This window comes from Centroberyx gerrardi, chromosome 5 (assembly GCF_048128805.1).
Source record: "Centroberyx gerrardi isolate f3 chromosome 5, fCenGer3.hap1.cur.20231027, whole genome shotgun sequence".
In the NCBI taxonomy this organism is placed as follows: domain Eukaryota; kingdom Metazoa; phylum Chordata; class Actinopteri; order Beryciformes; family Berycidae; genus Centroberyx; species Centroberyx gerrardi.
The window spans coordinates 33,586,098-33,613,437 of record NC_136001.1 but is presented as its reverse complement, the minus strand read 5'-3'; the positions used below and the strand labels follow the sequence as shown (position 1 = coordinate 33,613,437).

The window sequence follows — 27,340 nt, the reverse complement described above, 5'->3', positions numbered from 1 at the left end:
TCCTGCTGCCAGAGACACTGACTGCTCACTGGAAACATGGATCTAGGTAAGTACAGCAGAGTCTATTTATCTATCTATCTATCTATCTATCTATCTACTGGAAGGGGAAAGGAGGTTGTGTCTGATACTTTTCCATCCCATAATGTCATGAACAGGCTTCTGCATCCTTTGAGTCACAGTGCCAGCCCATGTTTGCTTGCATGCATGTTGTAAGTACAGTATGCATATGAATGCAGCATATGTATAGGCAAAAGCATAGGTTTTGGCACAGATATTTTGGTTGTTGATGCATGCAACATAATGTGGATTTTGATGTGGACATTAAAGGAGAAATTCACCCTCAGATCTGATCCTCTTCCACTGTTGGATCTCATCAGTCTGTGGTGTTCGGTGCAGGAGTTATTTAGTGATGACGTGTTGCAATTAATTTTTTTGGTGAACCCACTTTCCCTCAACCTGCCTCTACTAGTTCTATGTGTTAAAGTGTGCTTTAGGGGGAATTTTCCTTTAATGGAGGATTACGAGACACAAGAACAGACTTGTGGAAATCTCAGCAGGTCCGCCGTGGTAAACAGAGCCGGTCCTGACCTCCCTGGGGCCCTAAGCAAAATTCTGCCTACCTGACCCATGAGCCATGTAAACCATTTGCCATTGCCACACAGTCACACCTGACACCCCAGTGCTCCCACTACAATCCTCCCTCCCCGGTCCCCGCAGAGGTTGCCGCTGGAAAGCGCGAGTTTCATTTTGTGCACGCGCATATGAACGCATGTTCACGTGACGACGCGGTTATCTTTTCCGAGCTGCGGTCTATAAACACCGTTGCCCGTCGGCGTTTATCAAACGTAATAAATAGTTGTATTTCACTCTCACTTTTGTCAGGCACAAAGTCACAGAACAGCCCTGGAAGTGTCTGGCAAGCAAGCAAGACACAGACAGACCAAGAGATGCACCGCCCGGCTAGGTTAGCAAGACAGACAGACTAGAGAGAGATGCACCGCCCGGCTAGGTTAGCGAGACAGACAGACTAGAGAGAGATGCACCGCCCGGCTAGGTTAGCGAGACAGACAGACTAGAGAGAGATGCACCGCCCAGCTAGCACATCAACTTAACATTACTGTTATTTGCTGACATCAAACTTACAGAGGAGAGAACACAAGTTTACCTGATTGCTGTTCCCGCAATTCACTCTCATGGTGTTTTTTTTTCCTCTTTTCGTGACCAGAAGGATAGTTCCGCGTCATCCTCTCATCGAAGTTGTAAACATTGACACACGCTTTGACACGAGGGGTCATGAGGGGTCATTTGCGGGGCCCTGCGCAACGTCTGGATTCCTCTGCGTCTTTATCGGCCTCCATGATGAACAGAGTTAAAACGATGTGACCGGAGGAAAGATCGACTCACGCTGCTGACGCTCTCTCTGTGTGCAGAGTGTGGAGTCTGGCATGCAGGGTAATCTGTTATGAAATGTTAAACGTCCATCAGCAACAAAGCAGGAGGAGATACCAGCTGCACACACACACACACACACACACACACACACACACACGCCTACTACTGACCTACACTGTGTTTCTCTCACACACACCTAAACAAGCACGTACATGATGCTACTTACTACAAAATCATGTGCACACACACACATAAACACACACAAAATTACACTAAACTACACTGTGTAGATCCAACAAATCCAACAAATCCAAAAGCAAACACACCCATAAATTTGGGATTGAGTCCAAGTGGCTTCATCAACATTCCTGTCTGACATAATGAAAGCTTTTAAAATAGTTTCTCACCGCGGGCAATTAGACTGTATCCAATAAAGTTCTGCTTATAAATAACAGCAGGCAGATTGCTGAGCTGTGACCTTGTTTACTCAGTTACACACACACACGCACACACACACACACACACACACACACACACACACACACACACACACCTCCAGGAGGTAATGAAATGTTCAAACCAGCAACCAGCAAGGTCATGTACAGTCAGTGTGGTCGATTAAATAAATAAATTAAAACAATTAGAAGCAAAATTTTCAAGCAAAATCAAAATCAGTGGAACAAAGGATGGACTAACTTTTAGTGGCGGATTAAAATATTAAAGATTGGGGATTAAGTGACAAAGAACCATATAGTCGAGTACATTTATGTCTGCAGGTATTTCATATTTTCAGGATTTATTATCTAAACGTTCTACTTTTTTTTAAACCTTTTACCTTCAATGGAGTTTTGTTTTCGCCCCTGATAGTTAGTCTGTCCGTCTGTCAGCAGCATTTCTCAAACTTAGAAATGGATTTCCATGAAATCTGCTGGACAAATGATAATATTTTGGTGGCGATCTGGATCTGTTAGACGATTATGATTTTTCAGCCAAAGCTATGAAACTAACGGAGACAGAGACTTGATTCCAAATCCTAAGTGGATGTTTGCAGGGTCAAGAAATCAATTGAACTTGGAGCGTTTTAGGTACGAGAGTCGCCTGTAGTTCACCGATCAGGAGTAATGTATTAACATAAGATGAGTCATTAGATTATTTCATTGAGACAATGAATATAACATAAAAAAGGATCAAATTGGGTGAATCTTCAGGCTCTGGGGATGAGACGCTGTTATGTGTTGCAGACTTTGTGAGTTAAGCTGATAAGACAGGTGGATTTTTACAGAAAAATCTTGCCCATCAGGTTTGCCTCGGTGTGTCAGATCAGTGCTGCGTCACACACACACACACACACACCTTCCTCCAGTCCTGCTGTGTCTTGCCCCATTGACATACAGTACACCTCCATCACGTATATCACTGACGTCTTACACATGTGTGACTATATATTAGTTTTGGCGCCTGCCACTATCAAACCTGTCCAGCCTTGTTTTTGCCATCATTGCTAGAAACCTCAATGACTTTAAACAAACCAGTCAAACCGAAATAAATCCAAACTGAACTCTCCTTCCACAGAAGTGTCAGCTGTGGGCGGGTTTGGTTTCGTGCGTCGTCGTCAGCAGCAACATCAGAGGAAACGTTTGTGCAGTTCTGACTAGAAGAGAGACTGATGGGGAAAGTGGGGTTTCAGGGCAGGGCCGGATTAACCAATCACAGGGCCCCGGGGCACACACGTCCTACAGACTGACCCACTATACTCAAATGGTCAATATCTCATTTTAGAATAAAAGAAAGAATAAAAGTACTATAAAAGATATAGAATAAAAGATATCCCACTACTATAATTGGAGAGCGGTTTGTGTGTTTGTGTGTCCCACCATGGAGGAGAGGAGAGGAGAGGAGGAGAGAGGAGAGGAGAGGAGGAGAGGAGACAAGGAGAGAGGAGAGGGGAGAGGAGAGGAGAGGAGACAAGAGGAGGAGAGGAGACAAGGAGAGGGGAGAGGAGAGGAGAGGGGAGAGGAGAGAGGAGAGGAGACAAGGAGAGAGGAGAGGAGGAGAGGAGACAAGGAGAGAGGAGAGGGGAGAGGAGAGGAGAGGAGACAAGAGGAGGAGAGGAGACAAGGAGAGGGGAGAGGAGAGGAGAGAGGAGAGGAGACAAGAGGAGGAGAGGAGACGAGGAGAGGAGAGGAGGAGAGAGGAGAGGAGACAAGGAGAGGAGAGAGGAGGGGAGAGGAGAGAGGAGAGGAGAGGAGGAGAGGGGAGAGGAGAGGAGGAGAGAGGAGACGAGGAGAGGAGACAAGGAGAGGAGGAGAGGGGAGAGGAGAGGAGAGGGGAGAGGAGAGGAGAGGAGGAGAGGGGAGAGGAGAGGAGAGGAGGAGAGAGGAGAGGAGAGGGGAGAGGAGACGAGGAGAGGAGACAAGGAGAGAGGAGAGGGGAGGGAGGAGGAGAGGAGACAAGGAGAGGAGGAGAGAGGAGGGGAGAGGAGAGAGGAGAGGAGAGGGGAGAGGAGAGGAGAGGAGGGGAGAGGAGAGGAGAGGAGAGGAGGAGACAAGAACAGGAGAGGAGAGGGGAGAGGAGACAAGGATAGGAGAGGGGAGGGGAGAGGAGAGGAGGAGAGAGGAGAGAGAGGAGAGAGGAGGAGGAGGAGGAGACAAGGAGAGGAGAGAGGAGAGGAGAGGAGACAAGGAGAGGGGAGAGGAGAGGAGGAGAGAGGAGAGGAGGAGAGGAGACGAGAGGAGAGGGGAGAGAGGAGGAGAGGAGAGGAGAGAGGAGAGGAGACGAGGAGGGAGGAGAGAGGTTATAAATTCTAGTATGAAGAAATGACCTTGACTGAAGTGAAAGTGAAAGTGTTTCCCTCCTGTCAGTCTTTAAGAGCGTGGATTTCCACTGTGAGAGCAACAACGCTGACCACCACACCGCTGACATCAGCACGGAGCAGCTGGTGGTGCGGCGGGGCCAGGCCTTCCTGCTGACCGTCAACCTGCCGCAGCCCTTCACCCCGGACCGCGACCGGCTGCTCGTCACCGCGGTGACCGGTAGGTCTCTCTCTGACCCCACAGAGACACTGCCAGTATGAATCTGGACATTTTATGCAAGGTCAGATAGGAAATATTGAGGTTAATAGTTTCATATTATTAAACTAGGTGTGTAGTTTTTTACAATGCAAGTCACTTCCTGTACATGTGTGGATCTTAGACCTGCTAATGTGAATACAGTTCACATTTTTGCACTTTATGAGTAAATGCTGTACATTCACCAACAGAATAGGAATTGATTTGGAATTTAATTCTGTGAAATTCCATGTTTTTTTGTTTTTTCTCACCACATATCTGAGATTACACATAGTGTTATATATCATCAATACTGAATATCATAAAATGTTAAAGGATCTTTTCAGGTGGTATTTGATGCAGAACATGTAATGATAATCCAAACATTATTACCTCTGATGTAAAGTTTTCACCTGCCGTCCGTCCGTCTGTCAGCAGGATATCTCTAACAGTTTGGCATGCATTTGCACAAAACTTGGTATGAAGGTTGGTTATGGGTCAAGGAAGAACTGATTCACTTTTCATGTCGATTGGCCAAAAGAGGGCGTGGTGGTGGGCGTGGCTTATCACCAAAAGGTGCATAACTTCCTTGCGGGGTGTTGTCAGAAATGGAGGAGGTCTGTCTCTGCTGAGCACAGTTTCTAGTGATCGAATGTATTTGATTCATTGAACTGTCTTTTATTTGATTCATAATGTTTAGCGAGTCGAGACAAACTCTCTTAGAAGTGGAATTTCATGGAATTTCCTGTCAATGTCAATTCAATTTACATTCTGTTTCCTTACAGCTGGGTGACATTCACATTCACACTGCAGCTGCAGGAGCTGAACTGGAGTTTACCTGTATTCTCAGTTCAGTTCACGACTGGCCCGACATACAGAGGAGATTTATATCAGTGAATGAGTGACTGATTCCCTCCATCTCTCCCCTCTTCAGGTTCGAAGGCGTCTCAGGAGCGAGGCACTCTGTCGGTCTTCGGTGTCCCAGAAGGCGCTGCGCCGACGCCCTCGGCGGCGGCGAAGGCGGTGTGGAAGGCGGAGCTTCGCGGGAGCTCCGCCCTGACGACAGGCAGCGTGAGCCTGGCTGTGACCCCGCCGGCCGACGCCCCCGTGGGGAAGTACTTCCTGTCTGTCAGCAAGGACGAGAAGGAGACCAGTCTGGGAAGCCTGGTGGTGCTCTTCAACCCCTGGTGCTCAGGTAGGGAAGGGGGGGTTGGGGGGGGTGGGGGGGGAGAGAGAGAGAGAGAGAGAGGGAGGGAGAGACAGAGAGAGAGAGAGAGAGAGAGAGAGAGAAAGAGAGAGAGAGGGGGAGGGAGCGAGGTTCCCGTAATTGTATTGCAAAAAACACACAAAAAACATTGCAAAATGCTCAGGTAGGAAGGGGGGGGGGGGGGAGAGGGAGAAGGAGAGAGGGAGGGACAGAGAGAGAGGGAGCAAGGGAGAGAGAGAGAGAGAGAGAGGGGGAGGGAGGGAGGGAGGGAGGGAGGGAGGGGGCGAGGTTCCCGTAATTGTATTGCAAAAAAAACAAAAAAAAAACATTGCAAATTGCATTGCAATTTTTGAGAAAAGCCACAGCAAAATCAATCATTTTAGGCTGCAATAATCAGAAGAAAACTCCTGAAATCCTGGTGGGTCTGGTATTAGTAGTAGCAGTAGTACTAGCAGTAGTAGTAATAGCAGTAGCAGTAGTAGTAGTAGTAGTAGTAGTAGTAGTAGCAGTAGTACTAGCAGTAGTGGTAGTAGTAGTAGTAGTAGTAGTAGTAGTAGCAGTAGTAGTAGTAGTAGTAGTAGTAGTAGTAGTAGTAGTAGTAGTAGTAGTTGTACTAGCAGTAGTGGTAGTAGTAGTAGTAGTAGTAGTAGTAGCAGTAGTACTAGCAGTAGTGGTAGTAGTAGTAGTAGTAGCATTATTATTGAGCAATTCAGTTGTCATGATTCATTTATTACTTCTGCAACAAAACAGTGGTAACATTTTATACTTGTTCTATGTTTCAGATGTTATTTTCTATCATATATGAAGATATGTATTTATGTGATGACTCTCTTCCCCTGGCTCTCCCCTGTGCAGATGACTGGGTGTTCCTGGCTGACGAGGAGCAGAGGGAGGAGTACGTGATGAACGAGCAGGGAATCATCTACAAGGGAAGTGACAACTACATCACCAGCATGGCCTGGGACTACGGCCAGGTACACACACACACACACACACACACACAGCAGTACCTATTTTTTTTGTTTTCTTTTTTTTTTGGTAGCGTTTGACCAGTATGGGTTTTTGAAAGCTGATTACCCATACTGATTTTTTTTTGGTTTTATTGAAGCTGCCCATAGATGATATTATGTGCCAGAATTCACCATTTTCATGCTAAAAAATAAAAAGTTTAAAAAAAAGTAGTAGTAAAAGTATTCTTTTAGTGTCAGCAGCTCTTTAAGGCAGAGTGACATCACACCTGTTCAGTGGTAGAGAAACTCTGGGAGACATTTCTGCCTTTAAATGAAGAAGATATTATCAAAAACATTATTAAAAAATTAAATGAATAAAATAAAAAATGAAAATCAGATTTCACAGTTTTTACAGACAGTTCCCTATTTAGTCTTTTGTTTTATGTCCGTTATTTGCATTGTATCATGTCTGTGTGTTTTTTTATTTTTCTAAGCTGTCAGTTGTCTTGAAAAACAAAACGAGTATTTCTTTTTCTCTCCTTTTTCCCTGTATATTTCTATAAGTTGTCATGCTCAATAAATTTACTGATCTCAAAAACATCTTCTAGTCCAGTGGTTCTCAACGTGGGGTCCGGGGACCACCAGGGGTCCTTGAGGGGGTTCCAGGGGGTCCCCAGCAAACTGATGAATTGTTAAACTTCAGCATTATTTAATTTACAAGAAGTTAACACAATTAGAGAATGTAGAAGAATGACTGTTTTGATCATAGTTTCTCTGTTATCTCTCTACCTGCAATACAGACAGTCATGGAGTTCTGGACAAAATCATATCTGACAATAAAAATATTCTCAGATTTGAGTCAGAGAGACAAAATGAAATGGGGGTCCGTGGCTCTAATGTGGACTAAATTAGGGTCCTTGATATGAAAAATGTTGAGAATCACTGTTGTAGTCCATCCTGCAGTGTGGACTTTGACTTTCCGTCCGTCTCTGCCTGTCCAGTTCGAGGAAAACATGGTGGACATTTGTCTGAAGATGTTGGACGTCAACCCCAAACACCTGAAAGACTCCGCCGACGACGTCTCCGCCCGCTGCAACCCCATCTACGTCGGCCGCGTGGTCAGCGCCATGGTACGCCTCCCTGCGTGTGTGTGTGTGTGTGTGGTGTTATGCTTAAATCAATATTCCACTTGGTTTTAACATGGAAGTTATTATGAAAACCAGAATATAATCTCCTCACCAGGATCAGATGCAGCTGGACGAGTTTGTAGCGTTCAGATTTTGAACACGTTGGTGAACAGATTCAACATCAGATCCTGCTTTTAAGACAACAAAGCATCCTGGGTCCGTCGTCATTTTGCATTTCTATTCTTGGTTTACACTAAAATTAGTATTTAACAATAAAAGTAGATCCGGTCTCCCAAACAGGAACTATCTCTCCTAAATGGTATCCCTCCGCTATGTTCTCTTCTATCAGTAAAAATGCTGTTTGGTGAAATTCTGTTCTGAAGCGTCGGACCAACAGTCAGCAGGATCTGATGTTGAATCTGTTCACCGACGTGTTCAATGTCAGTTTCCATTCAAATGAATGGGAAGTAAAAATCTGAACGTTACAAACTCGTCCAGCTGCATCTGATCTTGGTGAGGAGATTATATTCTGGTTTTCATGTTAAAACTAAGTGGAATATTGCTTTAAAGTGTTGAACTTTGGTAGTACTGTGTTCGTGTGTTTTCCACATTCATCTGTCATCAAGTTACCCCCCCCCCCCCCCCCCCCCCCTCTCCTGACATGCATGAGCTCAGGTGGGGCGGTACTCCACACTGTCATTCACACACACACATCCCCCCCCCCCCCTCCTCCACTGCTGGTCAAAACATGTTCAAAAGCAGAGATTTGCATGTAAAATCCAGGAAGACATCATGTGATGCACTGTTCAGATTACAACAAGGTACCTAAACCTCCATTCTGAATAAACAGATACAAAAACACAACAGCTAAACATCTTACAGACCTCATTAAATAATTTCTTTTTTTTTTTTTTTTTTACCTTTTTGCCTATCTTGCTAGACTTAGTGTTCACTTGTTCACCGATGCAGGCCAAAAACAAGACAAAAAAAGTTGATTTCTAGAAATTTTATATCAAGATGAACAGAGCGTCTCTTTCCGGTTGATATCACTTTTCTGTTGATTCAGGGGCGGAGACAAACATTTCATCCAATAAAATTTTGATACGGCTACAGGTAGGGAAAACTCTCCGGTAATAAACAATGACAACCGCTCGACCGCTTTGAAAAAAACACTTTGTTAGTCTATTATTTCTTACAGAAATGCTAATGAGCGAACCTTTGTGACGCCACAAAGTTACGGAAGTCCAAACGGCTCGTTTAGAGGCTCGCTTTTCTAATATGGATTGTGTGGATTTAGTTGGTGACCGTGCGTTTTGATACTTTCACCATGTTTAGATAGACCATCCAACTCACAGAGGCAAGGGGAGTCCTGCTTTACACCAGATGGGAGCTTTAAAAGTTAGTTTGTTGCAGAAAGCTTCCCAACCATAATTCATTTAAACCCCCAGCGCTCGTTTCAAAAGCTTCACTACTTGTTGAAACCTGGAGGAACAAACCTCTGTCCTGCACAATTCAAATGTTTTGCCACTGGGGATTTTTCTTCATGATTTCTTATTTTACTTTTACACTCGGATATTCTGACTTTTAACTCCCTTTTTTTTCCCACCATAATATCAAGACATTTCCAAACACACTGTACACAACATATTTACATCTACAAGAAAGTAGATGTGTGTAGATGTGATAGACCATCCCATCTTATCATAGCATTGCAATTCATGTAATTATTGCATGGGAAATTCCCTGACGGGAGACTTCCTAAGAAATTTTGCCGATCTGTTCTTGTCAAATTTCTGGCACACTCATTTGCATATTCTGGAGGATGAGTAGGCCTGGCTTACACAAGGATCACTTGATACTGTGCCAGCACTCCTTGATATTACAGCGCCTTGCCAAAAGTATTCACCCCCCTTTACTTTTTGCACATTTTGTTGTGCTATGAAGTTATTTCAAAATACATTTATTCAAGATTTTTCTTTTCTGTGCAAAGCAATCTGTTCCATCAAAGTGAAAACAAATGTGTAGAAATTTAACATTTTTAATTTAAAATAACTCTAATCTATTTTAGTATTCACCCCGTTTGCTTCGTTTAGGCTAAATTGCCACACTAGCACAAAAATTGGTCAGCATTTCTTATCATCTGTTACTCAGATGTCATGTTTAGATTGTATTTAGTGGTTCTGAACAATGTTTTTCTTTTAAACTTTTTTTTTTAATTAGTCTTTTTTGCTAACAAAGCTGAGACCAGCTCCCTTAATGGGACCCAATGGGACTTCAGGGTGCAGGATGGACTGTCCACCAGAATACTGCAGCACAGTTGTCGGATATGTGGTTCATTTATGGATGAGATTAGAGTCCAGTTCTTGAAGTTTTGCAGAAAATAAAAAGCATCACCCTCCCATCACAGTTTGGGAAAAGACAGAATTTGAAATATTTATGAGTTTTTCCTCTCCATTGACTTCCATAGTAAAAATGGACTGGAAAACCCCACTGAAACTGGACCTTCTGGATTTTCCATTATAGTGACTGGAAAGGGATGATTTCCATTTTCTCTGAAACTTAAGGAACTGGACTCTAATGTCATCCATAAATGAACCATGTCTCCCAAGCTGTGTTGAAGTATTGTGGTGGACAGTCCATCCTACACCCCTAGAATCCCACTGAGTCCCATTAAGGGAGCTGGTCTCAGCTCTCTGTTTGTTTGTCTCTCTGTTTGTTTATCTATCCATCCATCCGTCCGTCCCCTCCACCAGATCAACTCGGAGGATGACTGCGGCGTGTTGGAGGGCTGCTGGGGCGGCAACATGGAGGACGGGGTGCTGCCGACCCACTGGAACGGCAGCCTGGACATCCTGCAGCTCTGGCACATATCTGGCTGCCACCAGGTCAAGTACGGGCAGTGCTGGGTGTTCGCCGGTGTCATGTGCTCAGGTAACATTTTACTTCATCAGATTTCTTAGATTCTTCTTCTCCTTCTTCTTGATATTAAAGGATAAGGCTGGTGTTTTTTAATGCATTTCTAACCATCAACAAATCCTATGAAAATAACAAAATCAGCAATGAATTTGTTTTGCTAACAAATCTCGTCCATGTAGCCGGTGCCCAGTGCAGCCTCATGTCCCAGCAGCCATAGAACTCCACTGTATTAAAAAACTATTAAAAACCCGTCACAGAGCCATGCTGCTGCTCTGCAGCATATTTCATCATCACGATGCACCGGGCCGGACGACTTTTTCCTCAAACGACTTAATAAGCCGGCCGTAAACACTTTTTCCATCTCAGGAAAGTAGTTCCGTAGCACAGAAAATAGTCCCCGGCGTAATGAAGAGTTTGTTCCCATTTGAATTTGATTTGGTAATAACTACAACAGCCTGACTTTTCATGGTAACAGTTAGAGATTTTTAAAATTGAAACTATGTCTTTGTCAGCTGTATTTAAAGGTTTTTAGCTTACAATTGGAGCCAATGACTTCCGGGTTGACGGCTAAAAAGGGAACGTGGGAAGTCAGAAAGTAACGGGAGTAGAGCAAACACATTGTTAATTTTGTTATTTTCATAGGATTTGTTGACTGTAAGAAATGCATTAAAAAACACCAGCCTTATCCTTTAAGTTAGAGTAAAGTAGGTGAAACTTTAAGGATCCTCGTGGGAAACTGGGTCATTGCAGGAGCAAATGAAAGGCTACAGCAAACACAATGTGAGGATCTAAATAAGAATAGAGTGAGTGGGGTGGTATCAAGTGACCGAAGCAATGAATGAGAAATATGTAGGCTACAACGTGAAAATATACAAAAATATATGCAGTATAAAAATAAACAGCTATTAAAACATCAGGATATACGTAATATTGTACAAATGAGAAAATGAGAATGTGAAGAAAAACAATTACAAAATATTATATTGCATTACCAGCCTCAGCTGTCCAGAAAATCATGTTCCATTTCTGTATTTACAACCCTCTGTTTCCCTCAAACAGTCAGATATAATTCAGCATCTCCTTCTATCTTCTCTTCATAATTCCTTCATCTATAAATTGCTGTTGTCCAACTCAGGTGTTAATATAATTCTTCATCATTTCTCTCTCTTTCCTATATTTTCCACATCTAATTACAACACACTCAACACACTGGATGTTTCCCAGTAATAAACAGTCAGTATGAAACAGTGATGACAGCCTCCTCCCTCTTGTTTCTGCCAATACTAGCATTGTTTTGTGTTCTTTAGATTCCCTAACAGGGCGTGTTAGCATTGTTAGCGTTGTTAGCATTCCTCATTGAAACCAGCGGTCCTAGCTAACTAACTGTGCTCCCTTTGTTTCAATAAGCAATGCTAACAATCCTAATAAACCAAAAAGAGAGAGGAAGAAACTTTTTCTTGCATTGGGAGGTGGAAAATAGATACCAGCTAAAATTATTTAAGTCAAGTCCTGCTTTCATTATCACTTCCAGTTTTAGGCTGTAGGCCTATGTTGTTTTAAACTGTGCATCCCACAAATTCAGTGAAACTTAGTGACTACACCTTTTGAAAAATTGACTCCCACTTTTGCAAAATAATTGCTGGCCTAAGAGTAAAGCACATTGTGGCCTACTGCTGTTATTGTTACTCTGCACAGGCGCGTCTGTTCAGCTTTTCAGTTCATATTGGTATCAGATATGGGTTACATCCTACAAAAGATATGAACAGTCATCCGAAAAAATCAGACACGAGCAGAAATTCAGAGTTGAGCCTGAAGACCTGTGGTGAGAAGCGAAACCTCTGATGATGATTGATATGGACTGAATTGAATTGATTTCATGATTTAATTCAAGTGTGTGTGTGTGTGTGTGTGTGTGTGTCCAGTGATGCGCTGCCTGGGCATCCCCTGTCGCGTGGTCACCAACTTCCAGTCAGCCCACGACACACACAAGAACCTCACCATCGATGTCTTCCACGCAGACTACGGAGTCAGACCCATCGACACCGCCGACAGCGTCTGGTGAGAAAGAGAAAGCTGTTACACCTGATGTTATTTTTATATTATATATTATATATATAATATATATTATATTTGATCTGATTCTTTATTATGATCTCTTTTGGTCCAAATGAGCTGCTCCTACACAACATTAAAAATACACTTTAATCAATGCAAAATTAAGTCACACCAACAAAACACAAATAAAACATACAAATATACACACTCATAAAATCTTACACATTTGCATATAGTATACAGTTTCATAGGATACTTCATGGACAGATTCAACATTGTGCAAAGAATTATAATATAAAATGTAGAACATACTGTATTTGAACATATTCTTTATATGTTTTTAAATTCTTCTTTGGATAATCTCTGAGTATCTTATTCTATAAAGACACTGCTGCGTACCACATTCATGTTTCAATCTTGGGATGACATAGTTTGAACCTTAACCTCTGCTATAAAATAGATTCATGGAATAGTTCACACAAAACTGAACATTTTGTCATTATCCACTCACCCTCCTGTCAGTTGAAACACTGGTGAAGTTTGCATGTCACTATAACACACAGCAAGCTAGCTGCTTCATTTCAGCCTTCTCCAAAACAAGTAGCGTGAATGGAGACCGTTTCTTTAGAGTTCTAAAGGGGTAAAAAAAACACCATGAAATTACTCAAAACAGCAGAATCCAAATGTTCTGAAGCCAGTCCAATATTTACCTCATTATCTCCTATATTTTCCACACATATTATGATTAGGGGTAGAGGGCACTTGAATGACCCAATAAAGTGGCAAATACAAATGGGGAAGTCGAATTTTCCATGATACTCAAGATGCCAAGATGTGACATTCGAACTCTTTGTTTACTTACTTGTTGCTAACTTTTAGGTGCATACAACTTTTAGCCAAAAAACGTATTAAAAAATCAATTACAAAACTGATGCAAATATTCTCCTCTTCATTCTGTCGTTGCAGCACAAAGTTGCTCTGTAGCACTTGGTTTCTAAAATAGTCTTAGACCTCTTCTTAGATGTGACAGTGTTTTTCACCATCTCATCTCTTGGTCTCATTTGCCTTTTGATTATAATAATCAATTAACTGCTCAAGATCCCCAATACTTTCACACGTACCAGCGTGATTCAAGAAAATGCGAGCTGTTCAGATAACAGATGAATTGATATTGTGTCTAGAAAGCACATCTAGCTACATCAAACACAGGTTGACGTTTTATCCATGGAGGAGTGGAAACTGCTAAAATTCTTTTGTCTTGGCTTCGAGGACTTCAGCAGGGTGGATGCTCACTCATTACTCCACTCTGCTGCCCAAACACCTGACATTGTCCATATACAAATAAAATAGAATGAATCTTATATCTACATAGGGCTCCAAACAGATTATAAACTGGATTGGAAATCTGCTATAGATGTGGTTTGGTAAAATTAGATTCCAATTGTTTTGGGGGGTGATTTACACTTGTGATTAATTATAGTTCACTGCCTCAGAGTTGTTGTTACATGTGTAGATATAATGTGTGCGTGAGTTTTTGATGTTTGGTGATTTTGCTTGGGTTCAAAAACACCCATCCATCTTCACTGTGGCTACTACCTGAGTGCCAAATCAAAATCTTTCCCACAGGGAAGCTTCAAATGAACTTAATATCAGACAGTTCACAGTATGTAATTATCTTTCGGTCTTTATTTGCTCCGGAGAACAGACTTATCAACTTATAATGCCAAGGACTGATTGTCTCAGTGGTGCCGTGGTTGGAGGATCCACCCTAACATGGTAAAATTTCCCTGGGTGTGGTTCTCCTACAAACCACAGCCACACCCCACTGGCAAGTATGAACTGTAATTCAAGATAATAAAAAAAACCCAAACAAATAACCCAGAGCAATGTGCAGAAAAGTGTTGCCAGCTTTTTTAGATCCCAGTTCTGAACTAAGGTTAGACGATATATCGGGCCGATATCTACAATTATAATTACAATTTCCCATTTGGCAGACGCTTTTATCCAAAGCGACGTACACGTGAGATTTTAATACAACACAAGCAAGGATCTAGTCAGGAGTAAGAAGAGTAAGTGCCATAAAGCTAAGAGTTCTAGTCCGACAGGACATAGGTGCCAAGAGGCAGTGCATAGAGTGCATAGAGGCAGATTTTTTTTAGCAATTACACAGTCCATCAGGTGACGTGAAAGAGTGCAGTGCTACGAGGCAATGCATAGAGTGCAGTCTCAGTAGAGCATTTGAAGCCAGACTGGTTAGGATATCTGCCTTTTATTATGTGACATGCAACATTGGCTAGAATTTCATGAGTATGGTTTTAGTGTCCCGCAATACTGTAGATGCTGTTTCAGAGGCTTTACCACCCTTTCAACAACATTATGAGGGGAACACTGGCATGAAAATGGTTGAATATAAAGATATTGAATATTGGCACAAAATATCAGCTATTGGCAAACTTTAGTCAGACTTGAAAACCCCATATCGGTGGAACCCTATGCTGAACATCTCAAAGGTTTTTCAAAGCACTCAATCTGATGTTTCAGAGCGCTCATTACGTCGGTGTTCCAAAATGCTGCGTCATGTTTCAAACTTTTTTGTCAAGTTCCTCTATGCATCATTTTTGTGTCTCGAAACACCAACCGAGGTTGGCAAAGTCTCCCGCTTTGGGACTTTGCCACCACTTTATGGAATTTGGAATTCCAATTCCCATTTAGAACTTAATCTTTTAACAATATAGAATGTCACATTTGAGTCTAGTGTCACAGAATTCAGAGTTTTTCAGAATGTTATATGTGTTTTCAAACCAACAGTGTTCTAGAATGCTGCGCTTGACTCCAGAGCTCCACATTTCAGTGTTCTAGAATATTCTGTCCTTTGCAAGAGTGTTCTAGAATTTTGTGTTTGATTCCAATGTTCAGTGTTCTAGAATGTTCTTTTCAAACAGAGGGTATTCTGGAATGTTTGCTGGTGTCCAGTGTTCCAGAATTCAGTGTGTCCTAGAATGTTGTGCTTGACTCCAGTCTTCCAGAATTTAGAGTGTCTAGAATGTTCTGTAATTGACCCCATTGTTCCACAATTTAAAGTGTGCTAGAATGTTCTTCTCAAGCACTGCTCTAGAATGTTGTGTTTGTGTCTGACGTTTTACACACTTCAGAATGTTCTAGAATGTTGTGCTTGACTCCAAAGTACCAGAATTCAGAGAGTTCTAGAATATTGTGCGTGACTCCAAAGTTCCAGAATTCAGCAAGTTCTAGAATACTGTGCTTGACTCCAAAGTTCCAGAATTCAGCGTGTGAATGTTGTGTCTATTATCCACAATTGCTGTAGAAAATAAATTAAAAAAAACCTCAATGTTTTCATTCTGTAGGAACTTCCATGTGTGGGTGGAGGCGTGGATGAGAAGACCGGACCTGACAGAAGACGGCAGCTACGACGGCTGGCAGGTGCTGGATCCAACACCACAGGAGCAGAGCAAGGGTAATGACGATCATTTTAAATATAATATTAGATATATCTTTTGAAAGAATTAATCCTAACTCCTAACTCAACAATATAAACACATAGATAGATACTCTTAGTTTAGAATAGTAATTCAGGGGTGCTGGAGCGGCGCGGCAGGAAAACGCTAATCCACCACCATGGAGATCTGGGTTTGTATCTCGGTAGCGGTGCCTATGGCTTGTCCGGGCGTCCTTACAGACTCGATCTCCACGAACGTTACGCTGTCCCGGGAAAAACTCCTCGCTGTCAGGTGAAAAGAGGCGGCTGGTGACTCCACATGTATTGTAGGAGACACATGGTCGCCTAACAACGAGGACTATGGTGCACATCGGGAATTGGCAATGACAAGAAACTGGGAGAGAAAAGGGGAAAACGGCAAAAAAAAACACAAAATAAATAGTAATTCAAATAATAAAAAATATTATTAGAGAATGGAATACCCTTCGATGTAAAGCACTACATTGTCAGTGGAGCAGTTAGTTTAATCTCTGTATGGTAGCCTGAACCAGTTGTCCTCCTGCAGGTGTGTTTTGCTGCGGCCCAGCTCCGGTCACCGCCATCCTGAACGGAGACACTCACCTGAAATACGACATCCCGTTTGTCTTCGCTGAGGTCAACGCCGACTGCATCGACTGGCTGGTCAGTATACTTTACATGACCAGGGCTTGAGCCGAACAAAGGCTTGTGGATCTAGAATTTTACCTGCCAGTTTATTATCCCAGGAGACTAGATCGTTTTTATAGCAGGAAATGCCCCATGTTGGCTTTTTTGGGCAGCATGTTGGGTAGAACAGAGAGCCAAATCTAAGTTTGACATGCTCTGAGATTGCAGCAAATACAGGTTTCAAGAAGCCAATCGTTTGGAATGGCATACAATGACGATCAGCTTTGATTTCCAGTGAAGTTGCTGTTGTCTGTGTTTCTGGGTCTTCTTAGGTCAAAGCTGACGGCTCGAAAATAAAGATCTACTCCGACACCAAGAGAGTTGGTCAGAACATCTCCACCAAGTCTGTCGGCTCCAGCAAGAGGTGGAACATCACTGACACCTACAAAAACAGAGAGGGTGGGTAGAGAGCACACACACACACACACACACACACACACACACACACACACAAACTTCACAGCTACATGCTTTAATAGGGGTTAAAGCATGTAGCTGTGAAGTTTGTGTGTGTGTAACTTAACCTAAGATCTAAGCTTCAAACCATAAAATCATTTTTTACACCAATGTCATGTCCTCACAAGTCATTTTCGGAGAACTGCGCTGTATTTGTGGGTGTTTTCGGACCTCACAAGCAGAGTTAAACCCTACATACACACACACACATGCGGACACATTCGGCCATTTCAACTCACGGCCCCTAGTAAGCGTGCTGAATGTTGAAATTTGGCACCAAACCAAATTTTATTTACCTTTTCAAGCTATTTTTTACTTCATTTGATAATTAGGAAATACCCACAGGCTGTAAATATTCATTAATTCACCAAAAGAAAAAGCATTTATCAGAAAGTGGTACCTGGTAACTGGTAACTCGGAGATGAGGCACAGTTTCCTCCCTGCTCTAATGATTTATTTTTCCCTTTTTGGATGCCATGTTGAACTTTTGAGCGCTGTTTGCATCAGAGGCAGCTAGCAGGCTTTGTGTGCAGTGACATTAGCAGACGGGAACATCTGACCATACAAGGTGCATAACAGTGGTTCTCAACCTTTTTGACCACTTGAAACAAAACAATGCCTACTACTAGTGGCGAACAGTTCAACCAAAGAATGATTTTTCCTTTTCAGATTGTTTCATTTGATTATCAGAGGAGGCTGAGAGGCTGATAACTATTCAGTATTTCACAAGAAAAAAAGCAAAAATTCAAGAAAAATCAGAAAAAATAGACATGATAATAAATTTGTAACGTAGAAATATGTTTTTTCCTATCTCATAAATCATCTTGTGACCCCGCCCAAATGATCTTGTGACCCCCTGGGGTGTCCTGACCCCCAGGTTGAGAACCACAGCTTTTATAAGAGAGAGAGATTCTGACCTGTTCTCTGTGATACTGCGCCTACAGGATCGAAGGAGGAGAGGTCCGTCTTTAAACACGCCATCACCAGAGACTATTCCAGAGACGGACGCTTCAGCCGAGGAGGGGAGGAGGAGGAGGAGGAGGAGGAGGAGGAGGAGGATGAGGGAGAGACAGAGGAGGGAGAGGAGAGGAGCAACGGGGTGAATGGAGTTGAAGAAACTCCGGAGGTGGAACCCTTAGAGATCGTCCAGCCGCCCCAGGAGGTGTCTATGCGGTTTGAAGAGGTACGTTATGATAAGGAGGCAATACCATGCAGCAAGAAAAGGACAACACAATTCAGCCCGTTATTTCTTTTCATGACCATGGGCAATAACTTATAGTGTATGTCATGTAACTGAAGGTGGATAAGCTGGTGAGTGGTATTGTATGTGTTGTAGCTTACTGCAGAGACTCTCAAACTGGGGTCCGGAGGTTCCCCGGGGGAAATGAGGATTACTTTAGTCTCATTAGTTTTTCATTCATTAGAAGTTAGCAAGTTTGGTTATTCTGATCAAAGACTCTCTCCGCTGTTATCTCCCCACCTACAGTAGAGACAAACAACAGAAATCTTCCTACGTTCTGGGAACAAAACCTTTATTGAATGGGGATCTTTGGTCTCTATTTGAGGGTCCTTGACATGAAGAGTTTGGGAACCTCTATTATATCATATCGTGTCGTATTGTGTTGTGGTGTATCACATCATATCGTATCACATGTGTGTCGTGTCATATCGTGCTGTATCGTATAGTTTTGTATAGTATCGTATAGTAGCATATCATATCGTACCGTATCGTATTGTAGTGCATCGTATCGCATGATGTGTTTGGGTTTAAGTAAGGAGTAGTAAGGAATGCTCTTTTGGGTATTACAGCTATGACATTGCAATGTATCATATCGTATTGGATTGGACTACAATATATAAGATAGGTATATGTATGATTTATGTAAAATCTCCTACCATGTCTCATATCTCACGCTGTACGGTGCTGTAGGTGTCCAAGCCGGTGAACGGGCAGGAGGTCAGCCTGAAGCTGGTGCTGCACAGTAAGGACAGCGCTGCCCGGCCTCTGTCCGTCAACATCAGCATCCAGGCCATGAAGTACACCGGCAACCCGGCTGCTAACATAAAGACAGAGGTGACGGAAGAAACACTGCAGCCTGGACAAGGTAAACGCTCATACTGAACGCCGCCTGTTATTGGTCCGTGATCGGCGACCTGTCGTGCACTGGACAGGCGACCTGTCAATCACTCTGAAAACAACCCCGTTTTATAATCGCTATATCTCGTTAATGATGCGATTATTTTGAAAATCAACATACGGACACATATTAGAAGAGTCCCATGTGGTCCCATTGACATGAATGGATTTGGAGTCTTTTTGGAGCCGACTCTAGCGGACATTAGAGGAATTGCAGCTTTCAGCCACTTCCTTATTGGCTTCAAAATTCACCTGTGGTTTTGGCTGTTTTGAATTTGGGTGAATCTACAGCATCTCAATTAGTGGAGATGGGACTCTCTTCTCTGTTGCAGACCTACTTTGTGATTTAGACAGGTGTATTTTTATGTAAAAACCCTGCCTAGTGCAGCTTTAAAGGTCCCATATGGTGTAAAACAGGACTCCCCTTGCCTCTGTGATGATAAAGGAGTTGGATGGTCTATCTAAACATGGTGAAAGTATCAAAACGCACGGTCGCCAACTAAATCCACACAATCCATATTAGAAAAGCGAGCCTCTAAACGAGCCGTTTGGACTTCCGTAACTTTGTGGCGTCACAAAGGTTCGCTCATTATCATTTCTGTAAGAAATAATAGACTAACAAAGTGTTTTTTTCAAAGCGGTCGAGCGGTCGTCATTGTTTATTACCGGAGAGTTTTCCCTACCTGTAGCCGCTGGGCCGCGGCGTCTCACGTTTCACTCTCGAAACGGTTAGCCAATCGGAACAGAGGGGTCATTAATATTAATGAGCCTTAAAGACACGGCGACAGAAACGGCCTGTTCTTGGTAAGGCTCAGAGAGATGCTGGAAAATGAACGTGGAGAAATGGATTGAGAGTGTTTTTGGTTCATGACACCACACACACAGCTTTGAATGGACCTCAAGACACAAAATAAAACACTGGGAAGTGGAGAATATGGACCTTTAAGTGAGGATGTGAGGTGGTGAAGGAAGAGAGAGGGCCAGAGTAGTTGTGCATGACTAATATGGCTCTGAATGAACCGAATTAAAGGAGGAAACACTGCAGAGTTCAGATAAACCGCATAGAGTGGTGTGAACGCACTCTAAATCTTGCTCTCCTGCTCTCTCTCTGTCTCCCTCCCTCTCTCTCTCGCTCTCTCTCTCTCTCTGTCTCCCTCCCTCCCCCCCTCTCTCTCTCTCTCTCTGTCTCCCTCCCTCCCTCTCTCTCTCGCTCTCTCTTTGTCTCCCTCCCTCCCTCTCTCTCCCTCCCTCCCCCCTCTCTCTCTCTCTGTCTCCCTCCCTCCCTCTCTCCCTCCCTCCCTCTCCCTCTCTCTCTCTCTCTCTCTCTCTGTCTCCCTCCCTCCCTCTCTCTCTTGCTCTCTCTCGCTGTCTCTCTCTCTCTCTGTCTCCCTCCCTCCCTCTCTCTCCCTCCCTCCCTCCCTCTCTCTCTCTCTCTCTGTCTCCCTCCCTCCCTCTCTCTCTCTCACTCTCTCTCTCTCGCTCTCTCTCTCTCTCTGTCACCCCCCCCCCCCCCCCTCTCTCTCTCTCTCTCTCCCTCTCTCTCTCTCTCCTCCAGATCTATCCATCCCTGTCCAGATCCCGTTCTCAGTCTACGGTAAATACATGTTGGACAACAACAGCCTGAAGGTTTCGGCCGTGGTGACGGACAAACAGCAGCCGGATCTCATCTACCTGACGGAGACAGACATCGTCCCGCAGGATCCGCCCATCTCCATCACTGTCAGTGGATCAGAAACCAAACCTCAGCCTGTCTGTCTCTCTGTCTGTCTCTCTGTCTGTCTCTCCACACTCCTGTCATCGCTCTTCACTCACCTGTCTGTCCATCATTTCCCTTTCGGCTCGTCTATCTGTGTATGTATATCTGTGAATGTACGACGAAAATTCCAAGGCACTCCAGATGTGAGGTGTAAAGTTAAAAAGCCTTTATTATTTTCTTGGCTTTATCATAATAGAAAAAAGTAGGACATGAGATCTTACAGTACGCCTACGCTGTCTCAATGTTGTCGAAACGCAGTAGTTGTGCTTTAAGATCTCTGCATATCCGGGCCTTTACCTTTGTCTCTATTATGCTATAGCCAAGAAAATAAGGGATTTTTAACTTTGTACCTGACATCTTGAGTGCCTTGGATATTTTTTCTTGCATTTCAAAGACTCATATACATTGGATAACAGAATTGAAAAGATCCAAAAGAAAATGAGTTTGGTGTCAATTCACCAAACCCTAAACTCCCTGCATCTCAACTCATTTACCACCAAAACTTCCAACTTGCTTCTATCGACTAGATGAAGTGGAGCCATGATTGATGACTGAAGTTTATATTATTTGGTCAATATAATTAGACGTTGGTGCTTGATCTTGATCTCTCCATTATAATGGTAAAAGCAACAAGATTAAATTTAGACTCACTGTGGGATTATTATGTAAGAGATGCGTGTGCAGTCCTGTGTTTGCCGAGTCTGCATGCCAGTGTGTTGCTGCAGGGCACACACACACACGCACACACACACACACACGCACACACACACACACACACACACAAATAACTCCTGTATTCAGCTCCTGAAGCTGTTGAGAAAGTTCAGGTTCAGGAAACATGTTTACCCCTCCCACCCCAAAGTTAAGCTTGATCTGGCCGGGTTAGTCTCACAAGGATCAACCATCTTTTTTTCGAGGGAGACTTGGCTAAGAAAGCAGACCAACAACATACAACATGTGTAAAGTCAGAATAGAGTCAAATTACAAGTTACATAACAGAGAGAGCAAGTAAAGGAGAGAACAAGGTAAAACATTCTGTTAAGCGCTGCTAAAGATAATATTCTGTAATATCAAACCAGCAGGATCTTAGGCCAAACCTGTAAATCCTGAGTAAACAAAGACAGCAACTGACTGAGTCTGCCACAAGGCTGCTATCACACCTACAGTTTGTTTTCTAGTGGAAAAGTTTACTTTCCACTTGAATTTAGGTTCACACTGGCCAATTACAAGCCAACCAGGGCTTGTAAACAAAAGTCACATGACTCACAAGTAGCTTGTTTATTGGACAGAGTTTTGGTCACCTGTCATCCTGCAGGTTAGAGACCTGGGTCCCGTTTCACGAACGTGGATTAGGATTTCATGAGTCAATCCCACATTACTTCATCTCGGATAACTGCGCGCTCTGCCACAAAGGGGAGATGAATCGCTCGCCAAAAACAGGATCACACTCCTTATATGGACACGAGGCGAGGCGAGGATACCTTTGCAGGATGACATAACATATTGAAATTGACCAAAGCAACACCTTTTTTTAATTCTCATAATGTAATCTGTATAACACGTTTCCTTCTAACTGCTCCTTATAATGACAGAGCCAGAACCTCTCTTATAAATGGTGCATTCATTTCTGCTGTTGGGTGTGTGTGATTTCTGGCTTATTTGTGTTCATACTATCCAGCTAACATAAACTTAAACCTGGGTTTTTGCAGGTTTGGGCTTAAGGTTTTGTTGCCCTGGTAACAAGTCTGGCTAAATTGTTATCTCGTTTCGTGAAACAGAAAATCCTGGGCTTATGCCAAATTGTCAACAAATTTATCCGGTTAACTGAGTTAGCCACGGACGTGAAACGGGGCCCAGGTTAGAGACGTAGTTGCCCTTTCTTATCCAGAGTGATTTACAACAAGTGTAACAGTAGAATAAATTTAGTTTCTAGATCATCAACATTACAAGAAACAAAGTAAGGGGTGCGCTCAAACAACAGATCAACAAACATTACAGTGAATCCAGACTCCATGCTTAATTAAAGGGGAAAGTCTGTTGGGAAATACTCTTTTCTCTTGGTGGTGTGTGTGTGTGTGTGTGTGTGTGTGTGTGTGTGTGTGTGCGCACCTGCCTGAATGAGTGTATTCAAATAAAGTGTGTGAAATGTGTGTGTTGCAGGTTTTGAGTAAGGCCTCCCTGTACCGTGAGATGGAAGTGGAGGTCTTGTTTAAGAACCCGCTCGACGAGCCGCTGACGGACTGCTCTCTGACCGTGTCTGGAAGTGGCCTGCTTAAACACAACGTGGAGGAGAAGTCAGTGTGTGTGTGTGGGTGTGTGTGTGTCCATCCTAAGGCTTTCAAAGATTCTGTTGCTGAATTGGGAATGCAAATGGAGAGCATGAAGGCACCATATTGTGACGAGCAGTGCGTATTTGTATGAGTGTGTGTGTGGTGTGTATAACGTATCTGCTTTCAGAAAGATTTTTTTTTTTTTACTGTACTGCATCATATTGAACTTATTCACACAGCGGCCATTTTGAACAGTGGGAAACTATCTGGAAGATTGGTAGCCAATATAAAACTAGCATTAAAGTGCGGACTTCAAATAACCTAACAGTTACCAAAGCTAGCAGCCTCAGGAACAACCATGACTGCTTAAAGCTGCACTAAGCGATTTTTTCTGACCACTAGAGGGAGACAGAAACTGCAACACATTTTGTAAACACACACAGCGACGGAAGCCCTTAAGGACAAACCGTGCATAAAGGCTAATGGCTAAAATAAACGTACCTACGGAGAAATATCACCGGTTACCAGTCTCACTTTGCCAGCTTTTCTCCCGCTGAAGGTCACATGACCCACAATGACAAGTGAAGAGGAAGGTGGCAAGTTGAAAACGTTTACTCGCTCGCTTCATCGAGTCCGCCATTACTCGGGCCGAATTTGACAACAAGCTTTAGGAGAGCTGCTGCTGTGTGGCTGTTTGTTTATATCATTATGTCTCACGGAAATTTCCACGTAGCACACGTTAGCTTCAGGATTGGTTACAGGGTCTGAAATCGCTTATTGCAGGTTTAAATACAGCAGGGAAGAAAGCTAGCTAGCAAGGCTAGACTCTGATAGCTACCAATAATGGGCCAAATATAGTAAAATGTGAACCTATATCAAGATTCAATTGTTTCTAATATTTTTTGAAATAATAAATGTTTTATGATGCATCTTGGTTCACAACAGTAGGACAGAGCTGGGCTGGATTTGCACTTCCAGGTAGAGTTTCCCACCCAGAGTGTTCAAAATGGCCGCTGTGTCGGTGTGATCTTTCAAGTGAGAAACCCTATTTAATTTCAAATCAATAAATCAACATTTTCTGTGTTTGTTTTTCTGTGTTCTAATAATTGATGTGAAATGTATTTGGTGTTGTTAATCGCCCATAACCTTTTCACACCTGTAAAACAACTGCATGATCATTATAATTTAATTATCTGGAAGTCACGAAATGCTAACAAGCTAGCAAACAAGAAAGTCATGTTAACATTTTGAGACTCCAAGAATTTTTTTTTTTATGATCATGCTGTTGTTTGAGAACCGTGAAAAGGTAACAACAAATGATTTACACCATATACATTTCACATCAATTATTAGAATACAGAAAAAGCAACCACAGAAAATGTCGATTTATTGTTTTGTACTGCACTTGTACCGCACTTTGTAGGCGTGGCCTTGTCACGTCATCGCCATTCTTATCTATAAGGTCAATAGGCCCTTTTCACATCGTCATGGTAACAGCTTCTGCATTGAGAAACAGGTGCATTACAACTTCCTGTTGCCAGCTCTGTCCTTCACTAAATCGCTCCACAACCTGCCCAACGTTAACATTAGTGAAGTATAAAGACTATTTTTGTAGACTCCTGGATCTAAACTACAAGTTCTTTGCCTAAAGTTTCCTCTTCGCAAAAATAAAGTTGCCACAGGACGTTGTAATGCACCGGTTTCTTACAACGTGAAAAGGGCCTTCTTCTTCTTCTTCTTCTTCTTCTTCTTCTTCTTCTTCTTCAGTGTTTCTTACAGCCTGCTGTGTTACCCACAGGTTAGCAGTGCTGCGGGTTGGTCGCCAAGTTCGGTTCAAGATCTTCATCACCCCCTACAAGACTGGACAGAAGACTCTGGTGGTCGACTTCGACTGCTCCGCCTTCAGAGACATCAAGAGCAGCTGCACCTTCGACGTCAGTCCCTACAGCTCTTACTTAGGCAATTACCGCTGAGTTACAGTCAAGTCGGTTTCTGTTTTTACTTTTTACATTTATACAAAAAAAAATCCCCCTCGGATCAGTCTGTGATGTTCAGTGCATTATTTTGTGATGAAGTGTTGCACAGTTTACTGTTTTGGGTGAACCCACTTTCCCTCAACCTGCCTCGTCTACTTCTACTGCAGTTAGTGATTTCCTACATTTCCCAAAATGCCTTTCGACAACCCCCAGAGAAGGGCCGTGAACTTGTTGCTTTCAATCAACGGTGAGCGTGTGGGCATAGAAATATAGCTAGCTAGCTAACTAGTTTGTGAACTATAGTGTCTATGGGGTGTGTGTGTCTGTGGTTGCGGTCGTGCCCCAACGTGTGTTGTGGCTGCATTGCATTCTGGTCTATTGAGGCTGCTGTCGGGCTTCTATGCATCTGTGGCTGATAGTTATCTGGATTTGGGTTTGAAGAGTGCACAAACACTCTACTTATTAACTGTTTTGATATTTTCTTGGTTGTCCAAACAGAAATCACTGTTGATGTAAACCTGCAGCTCCTCATACTACTGAGCGAGCATCAGGTCCAGAGTTGGGTTAGACTAGTGTATCGATCTGCCAATATATTGAGCCAATATTGGCCTTTCAGTAAAAATTGGATATCAGCCAATCATTGCTGCTCACCACCGATACGATGGAGGAGAGGATATGATTTTATTCAACCTGCTTTAGGGGTGTCAGACCTGCAATGAAACCTGCCTCGCCTGCCTTAAAGTGATTGGTAGTAGCTTGGGTTGTGTAGTTCCTGGACATGGTATAACCCCAAAATGGGCGATTCTCTGTTACCTGTTGCTCCGGGGCTCCGGTAGGGACGACTGGAGAATCCCTACATTTATTGGATAGGTAAGCAACCTATAATGTAGCTATCATTAGCCACACAAGCTACATAGCAAATGTTAGCTCCAGTGTTTCTGTAGAACACTATAGAAAATGTGTTTGCCGATGTTGTTGTAGTTCCTATGGCCGCCGTTAGATGTTACAAAAAAGTCCATATTACTGATTGTTCCTTTCATGTCAAGCCATATAGACCTGAGCATTTCTCTTACCACCAGGTCAGGGTATGAATGTGTCAGATGTGATATTGGCAGGTGAAAATAATGTGCACTGTCTGGCTGCAGGACGTTTACAGTGGTGGTGACACGTCTGGTACCAACTCATGTCAAAAATGAGAGTTTACATAACAGGAATGCAGCTGAACCTAAAGCACAGACAGTGAACAATGGAACATACACACACACACACACACACACACACACACACACACCTGCCAAAAAACTCCTGTCTTCAGCTCCTGAAGCTCCCTCAAGTTCAGGTTCAGGAAACATTGCTTTGCAGTTTGTTAGCTTTACAGTACGTAGCCAGGTTAGTCTCACAAGGATCAACAATCTTTTTTTCAAGGGACACTTGGCTAAAAAAGCAGACCAACAACATACAACATGTGTAAAGTCAGAATAGAGTCAAATTACAAGTTACAACTGTTTTTGCACAGACTGTTATTCCTAAACCCAACCTCAGCTTTAAACCTCACCAATAAACACATGACCTTAGCCCTGACTTTGAATCAGAATCAGTTTTATTTCAAAGTAAAAACTGGTGAAAATGTCCAAACTCCCCAAAAGAAACTCCTGACTTTTATGTTCCAAACTCAACATGGTGTTCACAAGTAAAGTAATCCAAGTAGATTTCTTACTCTTGTATAAGTTCCTCCTCTGCAGCCTCTGAGTCAGCTGGTGTCACAGTGCCATGCTGTGGCTGCAGGAGGAACAGACCGAATGCTGGATGTACTTACAGTGTGTTACCAGTTTTAACTGTGATGTTATATTTGATCTGCACTGAGCTCAAATAAAAGGTTTATTCCCAGG

General features: G+C 43.0%; 1 protein-coding gene across 1 annotated transcript; it reads left to right on the top strand.

Moving 5' to 3' along the window:
• Window positions 1-27,340, top strand: tgm8 (transglutaminase 8). The gene is made up of 15 exons (XM_071922525.2): window positions 1-46; window positions 4,254-4,424; window positions 5,374-5,634; window positions 6,502-6,620; window positions 7,598-7,726; window positions 10,477-10,654; window positions 12,562-12,697; window positions 16,060-16,169; window positions 16,717-16,832; window positions 17,129-17,255; window positions 18,257-18,495; window positions 19,243-19,417; window positions 21,005-21,168; window positions 23,366-23,499; window positions 25,274-27,340. The coding sequence occupies exons 1-15, from the start codon at window positions 37-39 to the stop codon at window positions 25,446-25,448; spliced, it is 2,244 nt and encodes a 747-aa protein (XP_071778626.2). The 5' UTR covers window positions 1-36; the 3' UTR covers window positions 25,449-27,340.